The sequence below is a fragment of the Misgurnus anguillicaudatus genome, chromosome 13 (genome assembly GCF_027580225.2).
Source record: "Misgurnus anguillicaudatus chromosome 13, ASM2758022v2, whole genome shotgun sequence".
Taxonomy (NCBI): domain Eukaryota; kingdom Metazoa; phylum Chordata; class Actinopteri; order Cypriniformes; family Cobitidae; genus Misgurnus; species Misgurnus anguillicaudatus.
In genome coordinates this window covers 19,368,082-19,383,853 of record NC_073349.2, presented here as the reverse complement: position 1 = coordinate 19,383,853, position 15,772 = coordinate 19,368,082, and the positions used below count along the sequence as shown (strand labels likewise).

The 15,772-nt window shown below is 38.5% G+C and overlaps 1 protein-coding gene across 7 annotated transcripts in view; it reads left to right on the top strand.

Moving 5' to 3' along the window:
• The window catches only part of magi3a (membrane associated guanylate kinase, WW and PDZ domain containing 3a), a 172,056-nt gene extending 157,965 nt beyond the window's left edge, over window positions 1-14,091 (top strand). For 3 of the 7 annotated variants that reach the window (XM_055187700.2, XM_055187699.2, XM_055187702.2), the window contains 10 exons: window positions 618-807; window positions 887-981; window positions 1,164-1,356; window positions 3,048-3,245; window positions 3,725-3,910; window positions 4,104-4,200; window positions 4,956-5,055; window positions 5,488-5,625; window positions 6,671-6,809; window positions 11,419-14,091. In XM_055187700.2, the coding sequence (XP_055043675.2) occupies window positions 618-807; window positions 887-981; window positions 1,164-1,356; window positions 3,048-3,245; window positions 3,725-3,910; window positions 4,104-4,200; window positions 4,956-5,055; window positions 5,488-5,625; window positions 6,671-6,809; window positions 11,419-12,227 (2,145 nt within the window). In that variant the 3' untranslated portion in view covers window positions 12,228-14,091. Of the gene's footprint in view, window positions 1-617; window positions 808-886; window positions 982-1,163; window positions 1,357-3,047; window positions 3,246-3,724; window positions 3,911-4,103; window positions 4,201-4,955; window positions 5,056-5,487; window positions 5,626-6,670; window positions 6,810-9,234; window positions 9,331-11,418 lie in introns of all 7 variants that reach the window. The other 4 variants (XM_073875298.1, XM_055187704.2, XM_055187701.2 and 1 more) reach the window with 2 other exon arrangements.
• Window positions 14,092-15,772: the final 1,681 nt, after the last annotated feature.

Here is a 15,772-nt window from a genome sequence, read left to right as displayed (position 1 = left end):
TAAGATCTTGACGTGATGAATAACCTGGAGGCAAACCTGAACATCCGCACTAAACATCACTGTAGTCAACAGTGTTTCTCATGTTGATCTTCATACATTCATATTACATTTGGCTCATATCACACAGTCCCGCTTAAAGATGTGAGTCATAAAGACGTGCTTTGATCTTTATTTAATAGCTCTGTGATAACCAATGATGTGACTGCAGGCAGAATAATGAAGATATCTATGTGGCGGGTATATCAGAACCATGAAAAGATCAGGGATATTATGTAGGATGTTGCTGTAACTTTACATAGTAATTTAAAGGAAAATTAAGAGTGTGCATTGATGCAAGGCTACAGTATGTTTCACCATCTCACTTGAACTAAAAATCTTGATGTCTGGTGTACAGAGTAAAAAATTTTGGGTTTTTCAACCAATGATTGGGTAAAATACTGACCAACTCAACTTTTGGTGTAAATTAATCTAGAAATATCATATTTTACCCAACCATTGAAACAACCCAGCATTTTCTTTATCCGAATGTACAGTTATATAAAATATTGACGTTACCCCCAAGTGTTATAAAGCTTTGTGTAATGTTTGCTGCCTGTGTGTCCTTATGTTTGTTTAAGATAACACCTGCTATACCCATAACCCAAAAGCAGGACATTCCCACCAGCTCCATCAGCACTGAAACCCCAGCTCCGGCTGAGCCCGCCCCACAGTCCCTCCCCTTCCCACCTCATGTCATCCGCTCCAGCTCACCAAAACTGGACCCGTCTGAGCTCTACCTCAAGTCTAAAGCCCTGATGGACAGCAAGCGTGAGTTCAGCTTTCACTAGTGCATTTTGGATGCATTTTGCGTACAAATAATAAACAAAATTTTCTCTGTGATCTTCAGCTCCTAACACTAGAGACCTGGATGTGTTCATCAAGAGGAACCAGGAGACTGGATTTGGGTTCAGAGTGCTGGGAGGAGAAGGGCCGGATCAACCAGTGAGTCTTTATGTGCTTTGTAATGCTAGTTTATGTAACTTATTTGTCATCATACTATCACAAAATGGAGATTATAAGGATTAGTCAGTAAGGATGTTGTAGTTATATGTGTGATATGCACCCTATGATGCAGTGACTGTTGCAGGTCATATATATTATTTGTAACCATATCGCGTTTTCAGGTCTACATTGGTGCCATCGTACCTCTGGGCGCCGCTGAAAAAGACGGACGGTTGCGGGCCGGTGATGAGCTCATCTGTATCGACGGCGTTCCAGTCAAAGGAAAATCTCATAAACAAGTCCTGGAGCTCATGACCAACGCTGCCCGCAACGGCCAGGTGATGCTGACGGTGCGCAGAAAGCTCACTTTTCCAGGTTTGTACCGCAGTTTTTAAAACCCCTTTATTCTGAGGTTGTGTCTGTGTATTTACGTTTTGAACCCTGTAACACACAATTGTATTTCCTCCAGAGGTTTCATTCATATCCAGGAATGATGTCTGGATAACGTTTCGCACCATTAATTCTGAGTGAAAGAGCGAGTGAAGCTATAAAATAATAACCACAAAATCAAAATTTAATGGTGATAGTTTCAGTCAAAGCACAAGACTCTTTGTGTTAAAACGATGGCTCCGAAGCACAGAGTAACTATTAAAGGATTTATTTATGAAGCTATTGAAATTTAACTTCATTCTTTGTAGCCATTTTTCAACTCGTTTCGTTTTATTGCCGCTAAAGCACACTGAGATTTAGTTAGTTTGCTATGTGTTGTGTTATACATTGTTGCAGTTTGCTTATTTATGATTGCATTGTTTAAAGTCAGCTTTACATCTAAAAGAAATACAGAAAAATTCATAAAGAATAGAATACAAGGTATTATTGCAATATTTGTGTCCTTATAAAAAGATTGTAATTTACTGAAGTAGTATATACTGTACTATACTGTAGAATATAGGAAATAAAGGGGCGGTTTTCCGGACAGGGCTTATCCTAGTCCAAGACTAAATTTTTTTTTATTTAAAAACCTTTTTGTACTGATATATCTTATATTACAGTCTCTTCAGTTTTTCCGGAACGAGCGCAAAATCAACTAAATGTCGAGTTATTTTGAGATCCTGCATTATTTGTTATTTAATCGCAAAAATTTAAAGGAACAGTATGTAAGACATTTATATCAATTAATCATAAAATGCTTTTTGCCTGCGACAATCACAAAAAAACTGTTTTTCTAGAAGGACTGATTTCTGGAAATTACCCCCGCAAAATCAGTTGTTTTGATCACAAAAAATAACACAAAAAAGTTAAATCCTGGAGAGACTGATATCATTGTCATTGTTTGTAAAAACTACGTGAATGCCCTAATATAACTAAGGCCTAGTTCTGGATTAATCTAAAACCATTTCCCTTACAGTGCGTTTACACCAGCCGCAGTAGAGGCGGCAAAAACGCGCTATTCGCGCGTAGTTGGACGCTTGAACATTTAAGTTAACTCGCTTCATTCTGGAGTGAAAGTCGCGCGTGAAATTCTAGTCATTCGAGAAATTCACGCAGAAATTCGCATCATGGGATGGGCTTCTGTGGCTCCGCTGAGACTCCGCTCGTTTCCTATAATCACATCACTACTACAGCAAGGTCCTGATTGGTTAACACGGCACGGAAATCCGTCAAAGTTCAGATTTTTGACCTCGCGTGTTTCCCGTGGCAACGATCACTTCCGTGTGCCATCCGCGCCACACCTACCGCGTCGCAGGATGCCTAATCGCGTCTTTGCATTGACTTAACATGTAAATCATCAGCGCTTGCCGCCTCTACCGCGGCTGGTGTAAACGCAGCATTAGTCATTTAATATGATAGAGGATAGTTATCATATTAAATCAGACATCCATTACCAGCTTACATGGAAATGGCCCTTTAAGAAAAGAGACTATGTAGTGTAAAACACACAGAATTTGCACTAATATTATGAAAATAGATGTGTGACAGCGTTTCAGCAACAGTTATTGCACCTTTGTCACAGTAATGTTGTTTGGCATAAATCTGTGCTCATTTGAATCTTTACTATGATTTAGGTGAAAGAGAGGAAGATGACGTGGCACAGCTTCAGGGTCCACAAGCCCCTGCGCTAGTAAACGGCTCACCTAAACCACCTCACATGGAATTGCCCAGCCACGGTCACCCTCAACCCTACGACGTCACCTTGCAGCGCAGAGACAACGAAGGCTTTGGATTCGTCATCCTCACATCTAAAAACAAGCCTCCACCAGGAGGTCAGTAGTTTTTTTTAAAGCTTTTCCCCACAGCTACCTCAATCTGTTTGAGTTCGGCTGCTATGCTGTCAGCTCCAGACAGCACACCTTGTACTGTGTTTGTATTAGATGTTAACTACAGATGTGCATGACATGTAACATTGTTGAGAATTTACGCCAGGTCTTTCTTTCTGTTGCTCAGAGGCGTGTGAAATACTGTTCAAATGATGAACTTAGCTGTGAATTGTTACAATAATAATCACAGAGCTATTATAAAAACAATATCTTAGTAAAGTGAACTTTAAAGCCATTTGATTTGTTCATTTGTATCAATTATTTGTGAATTTATGTCTTAAATGTAACAATAGAAGAATCTAAATGTCATGTCCATAACATGGTCTATTCCCACTAGATTTACCGTTTTACTATGTATACTATATATATACTTGTTTAAGGTGATGTAAATGCATGTTAATTAATCTCTCTGTCTATCCCTCCAGTTATCCCCCATAAGATTGGTCGTATCATAGACGGCAGTCCCACCGATCGCTGCGGACGGCTCAAAGTGGGTGACCGCATTTCCGCCGTTAATGGCCAGTCGATTATTGAGCTGTCGCACAACGACATCGTCCAGCTCATCAAAGACGCCGGGAACGCCGTTGCGCTCACGGTGGTCCCCGAGGAGGGTGAGCTTCTGGGAATTTTCTCTTCATTATTTTTGGGCACAGTTTAGCCGGTTTAAGGAAGCAGTAAATTGGCCATTTCTTTTTCGCTGTGACAGTAAAGCTGCTCGAGCGTTTCAGAAGGCTTGAAACCAAAAGCGCGGATGGAGTTTAAAAATGTGTGTCCGCCACGCTGATAATCCCATTTATTTTTCAGAACACAGCAGCCCTCCGTCAGCCACCAGTTCAGCAAAGCAGAGCCCGGCCTCCCAGCACAGAGCTATGGGACAGCAACCCGTCAGTCCAGATGACAGGTACAAGCTCCATTCCAGCAATCATGTAACACACCTGTGCGCTATATACTCTATAGATTGAATGAGAATTTATTAAAGGGACAAAATATGCTCATTTTCAAGCTCCCTTAGAGATAAACATTTGATTCTTACCGTTTTGGAATCCATTCAGCTGATCTCCGGTTCTGCCGCTAGCACTTTTAGCATAGCTTAGCACAATCCATTGAATCTGATTAGACCATTAGCATTGCGCAAATCACAACATATAATTTCCGTCGGTCTAAGTACACGATGTAACCACAGAAGAGCCAAGCCCTAAATAGGAAAAATATTGAAACTCTTTGGTTATTTTTTGTGCGATGCTAATGGTCTAATCAGATTCAATGGATTATGCTAAGCTATGCTAAAAGTGCCAGACCCGGAGATCAGCTGAATGGATTCCAAAACGGTAAGAATCAAATGTTTATCTCTAGGGGAGCTTGAAAATGAGCATATTTTCAAAAAAAAGTGGAGTGTCCCTTTAAAATTGATTAAACGATTATACTGAAGAGTATACGATGTTCACAGCATAAATTCATAAATGTCCGTGAATGCACAATGTATAAATTGTTACACTATACATTGTAACTGCTCGATCCTTGGCGATCACATGCATCCTTTTAGGAGTAGTTTTGTTGGAAACTTTGCAATCAAGCTTGTTCTTTATATTGTGCTTTAATTTTGTCCACAAATTGAATTTATGCCTTTAAGCAGCATTTTATTGTGTGATGATATAGGAACGGCACGGATACAGAGGACAGGAAGGACATGGCCCGAGCCGAATACAAATCCCTGCCTCAGGGTGAGATGGGAACTGTCACCTCAGGGCCGAAGCAGGTGAGATTTACAGGAGACAGCAGCAGTTCGACAAGCAATGATTGGTGTTAAGCTCGCAGTAATGGAGTTCAGTGATTATCATGCAACTCTTGTAAGTGCATCATTCTTATGCAGCCCACGTTCGATGGAGGTTAAATTAAATCCTAAAACTTTCAGAGGGAACGTTTGTCACTTGGAAGATTTGCAATTTGTGCAGAATAAGCCATATGTAATGATAATGACAGAATTGAGTGTCATTTTTCATTAGCACTGATAGGTGCGGTAGAATAACTTGCATTTTCACTCCAAATAAAAATGTTATGTAACATTTTGTGGTGGTGTTGGTGAAACAAGAATGTGTTGATAATATATTTGCATAGTTTAGCGATTGTTGTACGTAGTGTGAACAGTTTGAGTTTGAAGTATACGAAACTTATCCAGTCTCTGTTTCAGGGTTGTTATCCGGTGGAGTTGGAAAGAGGACAGAGAGGTTTCGGATTCAGTCTGCGGGGAGGGAAGGAATATAATATGGGTCTCTTTATCCTCAGATTGGCTGAAGACGGTCCTGCTCTTAAAGATGGCAGGATACATGTGAGCTCTTTTTCAATACTTGTTTATATGTATTAAAGGGGCCATGGGATGAAAATCTGAAGTTTTTCATGTTTAAGTGCTGTAATTGGGTTCCCAGTGCTTCTATTAACCTAGAAAATGTGAAAAAGATCAACCCAGTAACTTCGCTTTGGTAACCATTCTCTGCAAGCATGAGAAAAATTAGGTAAATGAAATTTGGCTCTCCTTATGATGTCATAAGGAGATCTTATTATAATTATACCTCCCCTTAATTTGCACTATCCAACCTTGGTACAGCCATTTAAAGGTGCAGTGTGTAAATTTTAGTGCCATCTAGTGGTGGGTTGTGAATTGCAACAAACGACTTAGTCCACTGCTCACCCCTCGCTTTTGAAACACATAGTGAAGCTACGTTAGCCGCCACCGGACAAACATGTCATCGTCGGAGACAACTTAGTAAAAAATTTGTCCGTTAAGGGCTTCTGTAGAAAAATGGTGGCACAAAATGGCGACTTTGATGTACGGGGACCCTCAGTGTATGTAGATAAAAAGGTCTCCGAAGGTAATAAACACATAACGGTTCATTATAAAAGGTCTTTATACACCCCTGATAATATCGTTTTGTATATTATTTTGCATTTCTGTCAAGAGATCCTTCTAAAAATTACACACTGCACCTTTAATGCAGAGAGAGAGAGAGAGAGAGAATAATTCACAGCACAATTGAATTTCAAATGCAACAAACCACCATCATTGTGATCAGTGTTTGAATTTCATTAGCTCATTTGCATTTTAAAGGACACACCCAAAACAGCACATTTTTGCACACACCTGCAAAGTGGCAATTTTAACATGTTATAATAAATTATCTATATGGTATTTTGAGCTAAAATGTCACATGTGTACTCTGGGGACACCAAAGATTTATTTTACATTTTAAATTTTTTAGTGACATGCCCCCTTTAACACTGGAATTCCCAGTTTCAGATACTTAAATTCTTACAATAATTGATTGCAAATCCTAAAATAAAAACAAATCACTGAATGTATTTGTTTGTCTTGACAGGTAGGAGATCAGATTGTCGAGATCAATGGTGAACCCACACAGGGCATCACACACACACGGGCTATTGAGCTCATCCAGGCTGGAGGAAGTAAAGTCTTGCTGCTTCTGAGACCTGGACTGGGTCTGGTGCCTGATCATAGTACGTATACATATTACCTGACTGCCTAAATATAGTCACAAACAACAATCAGAGGATTCTGCTCTTGCATTACTGATAAAGAAAACTCTGAAAAGCTATCATATTATTTCTTTAGGTCTGTGTATGTGCCGAAATGCACATTTGAATTCTGTCCGCTTTATAAACCAGTTCACTGAAGCCTGCGGATTCCTCTTTGAAAGATGAATCAAGTCCTTGAGACTGGTTGGTTTTGTACAGAGTCGTTTCAAAAGCCGTTTAAAATTTATTGTGATAGTTACATTTATCTCTATTTTAAAGATATTTCCAATAGGCTTTTATGCTACATTAGGACTGGTTTTCAAATACTTTTGTTGACATTCAGCGCAAAGTTATCATTGCGTGGATTTTGATCACTAACACTGAAAGCAAATGTATGGGAAATTAGGATAGGACATTTATTTGGGAGCTACAACATCTTCGGGATATTAGTTCTTTTTCCAGAAATCTCTCATATATAGACGGTTTCAGCAGTAACAACATAAACAAGCGGCTTTCGTGGATGACCTTGGAAAGCAAAACATTAGTTATTTTCGATGAGGTATTTGTTCAAGAATTCAGTTTAGCAACTAGTCCATTAAACAAACAGAAACCGGAAGTAAAGTTCCAACCAGACCCGTAATCGCGTCACCGCACGTGCGTCCGATGAAACCGTCTATATCACTTCTGATCTATATCAAGTGGTTTCTATGTAATTTTGTGTATAGATGACATCAATGATTCGAAAACTATAAAAGGTCTTTTTGTGTTTTGCCTGTAAAGTAGATTGTATTTTCTTTTAAAACACTTGGTTGCATATTTTATTATATAATGTAAGATATTTATGTATTTTAAAGGATTACTCCATTTTCTCCTAAAAAAAAAATTCCAGATAATTTACTCACCCCTATGTCATCCAAAATGTTGATGTCTTTCTTTGTTCAGTCGAGGAGAAATTAAGTTTTTTTAGTAAAACATTCCAGGATTTTTCTCATTTTAATAGACTTTATTGGACCCCAACACTTTAATGCAGTTTAAAATTGCGGTTTCAAAGGACTCTAAACGATCTCAAACGAGGCATGAGGGTCTTATCTAGCGAAACAATTGTCATTTTTAGCAAGAAAAATTAAAAATATGCACTTTAAACCACAACTTCTCATCTTGCATTATCCGTGTGACGCGCCAGCGCAACCTCACGTAATTTCGTAAGCACGTTGAAAGGTCATGTGTATCATATGTGAAACGCACATTTGCAGACCATTTTAAACAATAAACTCTGACACTAAGACATTAATTATTGTCATTCCACATACAACAACGTCAGAACAATCCACTTTCTTCACACTTGTAAACACTGGGGCTATAGTTTCGCATTCGTCATCTGTGACCTTTTGACGTGATAACGTATTACGTGACACATATGCTGTATGCGATTTCGGACGCAGCCAGTTGTATAATCATCCCTGGAGAAGTGGGTGTACTCTTTATTTATGCCCCAACTTTTTTTTTAAGCTGCCCTCCTAATGTTACCCACCTTGTGTTATAAACAGTGACATGTAAAACTAGTCTTGCATATTTAGTTAACTACAAAATGTGCCAATGTTGTGACTTAACCGTTGCTGCTTGACTTCTTAGCGTAAGGATCATCATGAAATTAAAGGTCCCGTTCTTTCTGTGTTTTTAACTTTGATTGTGTTTCCAGTGCACAATATAACATGTGTTCATGTTTCACGTCACGCAGTATTTTTCACACAATTGACTTATCTGTATAGCGCTGTTTTCACTGTCCTCAAAACGGGCTGATGTCTTCCTTGTTCTATGAAGTCCCTCCTTCAGAAATACATATCGAGTTCTGATTGTGTAGTTTGTTTAGTGTGTTGTGATTCGATAGCAGCTTAGCAGTTAGCAGTTACCTTAGCTGACGACTGATGTATTCCTGTGGGCGGAGTTTAATCAAAAAACTGTTCTACTGACGTCATTAAAGCAGGAAGTAGAGGGCTGTAGTCCAAACCAGACGTTGGCTATGAGCTTTGAAAGTCGAATTCTGTAAAAGAAAATATATATCGCCTGGCAGTGAACTTTGACCTTTATCATTTTACAGATATTCTTTATGCTATTATAGCAACATTACACACTAACTAATGTTTGAAAAATGGGATCAGAAAGAATGTGACCTTTAATATTTAGAAGTGGGTATACCCCATGCCAACTAATGAAGAAGTGGGTATACCATGCACTACACTACTGGGATTTTAACTGAATGATTTGGGTGTGTGCATGTTTTGACACATTTTCTTCTTTTCACACATTGACTCTCTTGCTTTCGCTCTTGCTTTCTGTCTGGTCACTTTTCTATGTACCTCTCTTTCTCTTCTCATTCTGTCTCTCTCACTATCTCTTCCTCATTTAGGTCTGAACTCTTCCTCCACCACACTGTGCTTCCACATGAAACCAGAACATCACTAAAGGCTTCTCTGCTTTTCTTGGTCTGTCCCTAATAACTTTGGTAAACTTTGCTTTCCTCCTCTATGCTGCATTTCCTTCTTTGCTTTTGCCTTTAAAAGACCTAATAAAGAAAATAAGAAATGTCAATTTCCATGGTAACAGTTTCTATATAAATATAAGTTTCCATGAATCAAACGGAAACTGATATCAGTTGAAGAGCTCAGTGCGTCTGACATGTTTTCTTGTAAATGAGCATTTTTTTATTAGACTCTTATGTTTAGGCTCAGTCATTTCACTTTAATGGTGATCAAAGGTTATTATTCAGTGATTGAAATGGCATTTTCATAAATGTCACTTTAGTCATTTCATTGCATTTCACATGCAAATCCTACTAAAAAAAAGTTTCTAGTCACTCTACATTTTCCTTTTTGAAACAATTTGGTCAATATCCTGAAATATTTCATAAATGTCCTTTAACCGGGGGGAAAGGGCGTAGAGGTCTTCATGGGTCCACTTAGATCCGAAAACCCGAGGTCCGACCCGAGACCCAATCGGGTTTGGGTCTAAAACTTTCACCCGGACACGGGTCGGGTACAATAATAGCGGCATCGGGTAATTTACAATTAATGTGTTTTTGCCGAACAGACCTAAGAAGACCTGAACTCTTTTGCGTGTGTGCGTCAATGTCCTTCTCAAACCTCTTATCTGTTTGCCAAGAGCGCTTGCGACATTGTGTGGCTGGCGGTAGGTTAATTTTCGTTGAGACTAGGGCTGTCACGATTATGAAATTTGGCTGACGGTTAATTGTCGAATAAATTGTGACGATTATGATGATTAATTGCCTGTTTTAGTGCTTTGGCATTTAATTCTCATACATTTTTTGTTTGTTCATGAAATAATTCACACATTGTTGTGATTATTTAAATTAAATATTTTGCAAGGTTTACCTGGCAATAAATATTAATACACATAACACATATTTAAAAGTAATCTGATACTGTCTCATTTATACAGGTGATGCAGCACCCCCTTGTGTTTTTTAGAGAGTTGTGCAATCATCGCGGTGATCTGAAATCATCGCAATGAGGTCAAACAATCGCGATGAGACGATTATTTAATCATTGTGACAGCCCTAGTTGAGAAAGACATGTCAGTCAATTTTAAATGTACATTTTAGCGGTTACCTTGTTGTCGTCGTCAGATAACAAATGAAAACAAATGGAGCAGCTCGCCAAATTGGTTGCGAGGCCACCAGAGTTTCTGACTGCTGCGTGTGGGTCTGCAGAATGCACACACGACACGTCAGTGCCGTTTACATTCAGGTCCAGTCGGGTAAAAAAAAAATTGCCAGTAGTTCGAGTCGGATTCGGGTCTAATTTTTTCGGGTTTGTCTCGGGTCGGGTCTTTCTTTTTAAAAAAAAGATTTATGCACGTCGGGTTCGGGTATAAAGTGATTTGGGTCATTTTGGGTCGGGTACATTTCTTTGGACCCGAGAAGACCGCTAACGTACATACAATGTCATTCACCCTCATCAGTTATTCTTCAGTGCACTTTGAGGACTTTACTGAAAAATCTGCATGCCGTTTAACCGAATTTTTCTGAATTAAGCAAAAGTATTTGATAAATGTATGCCATGTGCCGAGAGCATTCGGTCATTGTCATCTCATTTTCGATAGAGGTGACATTTAGCGCCTTTTGCATCTGAGCTCTTCATATATTTTACAACAAATATTTGCTGTGTGGTCTGATCTAATGCCCACTTGTCATTCCCCCAGAGTGATGCATCCTGGGTAAAGAAGAGTTATTTGATTGACAGTCTTAGTTGATTGGCCGTGTCTTTCTACACCTAAACATAAAAACACATCTACCTCAGAGATTGAAGGCTTTGTCAAGAACTACAGGCATTATTTAATTCTTTCCTTCTTATTGACATCTCGCCGTCTCTCACGTCTGGCATGACTTTTCTTATCTCGAGCGAAAATTAAAACTTAACAATTCTGTGTCTAACTTTCTCATTGCCGGTTCAACTGTTGATGAGTGTCCGTATCAGTAGTGGCCAAAAGGCTAAAACTTTGAAAAGTGTGACAGTTTAATTGTTTGCTGTGCACTGTCCATATTAACAACTTTCCATTCCTCGTCTTGTTTCAGATGTTAAGGATATGACGACAGGTTCATCTGCAAACTCTCCACGCTATTCTGCATCCAGTGAGCCGTCAATACCAGCATCTCCATCCCCCGTTTCTCGCCCCGAGATAAACCCATCTCCATATGAGATCTTCTATGACCCGATGGCTGCTTCTCACGGGCTTCAACCACATTATAGAGATGCCATACATCAAAATAAAACAAATGACTCAAGCATGTCTCGTGACAACAACGACAATTTCGCTAGTTACCGAACACTGGAAAGACCACGCTCGGATGAGAAGGAACGCTCGCGCAGTCCAAAAAAATCTGAGAAGAAAAACACTCCAGATATGGAGAACAAGTATGATAACCCTTATGGGAACAGGGAGAGGGATCGATCCCCCAGCCCCAGGAAAGCTAAGAAGGACACTGGGATCAGACAGGAAGCGCCTCAAAAGGGGGTTGGTGGACAGAAGCCTAACTCTGGAATGATCAAAGAGAGGAGATACAAGGAAGAAGACACTATGCAAAGGCATGACAGGGAGACGGGAGAGACGAAGTCTGAGGTCAGACACCATAGGGATGAGATAGCTGAACCAATGAGATCTGTCTTCGAGAGCGGTACCCTTGGCAGAAAGGACCCTAGAGGAAGAGATTGGGAACCGAATGAGAGCAGATCCGAAGGGAAAAGCGGACCTAGGGGTTCTAGCAGTGCTCCTCAAGAGACTTCCCACAACGGGAATCCTTCCAGCAAGAAAGCCCCTATAACCCCAGGACCCTGGAAAGTCCCAAGCTCTGCCAGGATTCAACCTCCGGTGCATGGAGTCTAATGAGTTTAAGGGTTATCAGAATTGGCAAAGCAGATTCTTGTGAATCAGTGTAATTTTTCATTTTTGTATGATTCTTATCAAATAGCATCTACACTGTTAACATGCATTGTTTAATTCAGTGTTCGGAAAAGACTGTTTGCTCGTCTAAGATGGTGCACTCGTCCCACCTACAAAATAAGAGCCATCGGTTTTGTTTTGTGCCAATCGGACTGCAGTGATGTCGCCCTGTGAATCCTGTTAGGTGTGATGAAGTTGGCTTTGAAATGAAGGATGTTTTTTTTCTGTGAAGGTTTAAAAATGTGGTGTGTACAGTCTGTTACTCTGTATTAATTCTTCATTTGCTGCATGTCTGTACAACTTTTTAATTTCCCATGATTCTTTGTCTACAAGATGGAGTCCAGTCATACGTTCACTTTGTGTGCATTAATCGGTTTTGCACTGAATGATCATTTTCTTTTAAGATCGACACATATCCATCTTTAAAAGACCAGACACTTGTGGTTAAGTATGTTGTTTACTATCTGTGTGTTTTTATGAAGACGCATATGTAATTTATTGAAATTATTACAATATAAACATATACTGTATATGTATAGATATTTGTAACCATTCTGAGCCAGATCACTTCTTGGTGTTCCAGCTTGCTGATAATATCTTACGCTTCATACCAAGTACAGTTTAAAGGTATGTATTTTTTCACAGTGCTGTAGCTTTTACAGTTATTCTCGGTGGACCATTTAGCAAGGTGTGTACATTTGGGGTAAATTCAGGATTATTGGAGTGAAGCTGAAATGGGAGAAAATCAGATATATTTTTTCATACTATCCAATCGAACATATATTATTTTCCTATTCTCTTAAGCACATTTCACTTTTTGATCAAATATATTTTGACACCTCAACATGGGGAGTTTTTTTTCATTAAGTGTCTTAACACATCTGTACCTTACAGATCATCCTATCAGATGCTCGTCGTATACACAAGGGAAATGTAGCTTTCTTTGTCATGTCTAGATATGTTTCCAGATTGTCCTGAAACGTATCAAACATGGTGGATTTTATTCATGGCATTGGCACATTTAAACTTAGAGATAGTTCACCCAAAAATGTACATTTTGTCATCATTTCTACACCCTACATGATATTAAGATATTTTGATAAATGATGGAAAGCACACAGTTGATGGTACCATAGTATTTGTTTTTCTTGCTATAGTATGGAAGTCTATAGGTACCGTTTACCATCATTTATCAAAATATCTTATTTTGTTTTCAACAGAAAAAATATAGGGGTGAAGAATTGATTACAGAATTTTTATTTTGGCCTAAACTATCCATTTAATATACAATGGTTATGCTATTGATCTTCCTGTGTCTGATATCTTGTATCATAACAGTATTTTTTTAAAGTACAGCAAACATTGAGTCTCTCATGGTCATAAATGCAGAGTAGGCATCAGTAAAACATTACATATACTGCAATGACTAATTCAATGTTTTGTCATGATGAAAAAATGTGAATACTTGCTTGATCATTAATCTCTGCTGTTTTTGTAGGTTGTTTCTCTAGTGCATCTCATGTCATGAGGTTGTATGTATGATACGTGGCCTTGCATTGCTTTATCTTACACAAAAAGCCTTGTGGTCTCTACATTGTGTTAGTTGTAAATGTTTATAAAACAATGTACAGCACCTGTAAAAAAAACTGCTTTCGTGAGGGGGGAAAAGAAATAAAATCTATAAATCGCTCCATTATTTTTTTAAGTAATTGAGAGTATGAGCATATATAGAGAGAGTGGTTACAGAAATTAATCTGGTCATGATGGTCTGTTCATGCACTGATAAATAAAGATTTACTGATATAAATGGTCTGCTTTTGGATTTTTTTCATCAATGAAACATTTCTAGCATGCAAGAACCTATAAAGTATGCAAGAGCAGTGTTTGAATTCAAAACCTAAAAGGGTGATTCTCACGAAATCCAGACTTGGAAGGTGTCCAGCATCAGAATTTTTAAAAAGCCCTTGAAGCCATTTTTTGCACATATAAGATTATGGTCTGAATTTACTATAACTATTATTTTTAAAGGATTTAAAAAATATTTCCTATAGAATTATTTAATTTTTTTAGATTATCATTATCAAAAATTCTCATTACCGCAACATATTACATTAAATATATGCATTTACAAACTCATGTTTCGGTAATGAGAACTAAAAAGTTGTCTAGGTACTATGACAAACAAAATTTCAACTCTTATTTGGAGAGAAAAAATAAGAACTGCTTGGTAGCCATCTTGAGTGTCACAGTCAATTATGTCCCTTCCAACAAATTTGTTTTGAAAATGTTAGTTCCTTGAAGGCCTAAATGATTAAAAATTGTTGCGGAGGATGAGAAAATTTGTCTTAGACACATTTATATTCCTTATTATTGTCTCTTACCAATGATCACCAAATACCACATGTTTCTTTACTGTAAATGTTTATATTATAACATGCACTGAGGCTTTTTATTTTTTAGATTTTTTAATTATAAATATTTCCATGTCAAAGAACCCAATAAAGTCATGGACACATCGCAGTAATGAAAATTTCCCCCTTAAATGTGGAAAAAAACAACAAAATTGGTTTGTATGATGTCATTTGAAATCATGTGCAAAATAGTACATGAAGAGATGTTTGTAACTGTATGCTTCTTATTTTGATAGCATACAGCTACTATATTATACAGTCATGGCAAAAAAGTGTTGGCAAAAATAAGTATTTCTCACAGAAAAGTATTGCAATTACACATGTTTTGCTATACACATGTTTATTTCCTTTGTGTGTATTGGAACAACACAAAAAAAGCTAATTTTACATAATTTAACACAAAACTCCAAAAATAGGCTGGACAAAACCATGGGCACCCTTAACTTAATACTTGGTTGCACACCCTTTGGAAAAAATAACTGCAATCAATTGCTTCCTACAATAAGCTTCTTACACCTCTCAACCGGAATTTTGGACCACTCTTCCTTTGCAAACTGCTCCAGGTCTTTCATACTGGAAGGGCGCCTTTTCCCAACACTGTGGGATTTAGATCTGGACTCATTGCTGGCCACTTCAGAACTCTCCAGCGCTTTGTTGGCATCCATTTCTGGGTGCTTTTAAAAAGTGTTTGGGGTCTGCTGGAGGACCCAACGATCTCAGACGCAAACCCAGCTTTCTGAAACTGGGCCCTACATTGCAAACCAAAATCTTTTGGTAATCCTCAGATTTCATGATCAGTGCCATAGGCAGCAAAATAAACATTATTGAACCTCCACCCACCATATTTGACTGTAGGTACTGTGTTTTATCTTCGTAGGCCTCTTTCGGTGAACAGTAAAATCTCTATCTTGGTCTCATCTGTCCACAAGACGTTTTCCCCTCTTACTCACGTAGATTTTGGCACACTTTAGTCTTTTTTATGTCTCTGTGTCAGCAGCGGGGTCCTGGGTCTCCTCCCATAGCGTATCATTTCATTCAAATGTCGACAGGAAGTCGCCCTGACACTGATGCACCCTG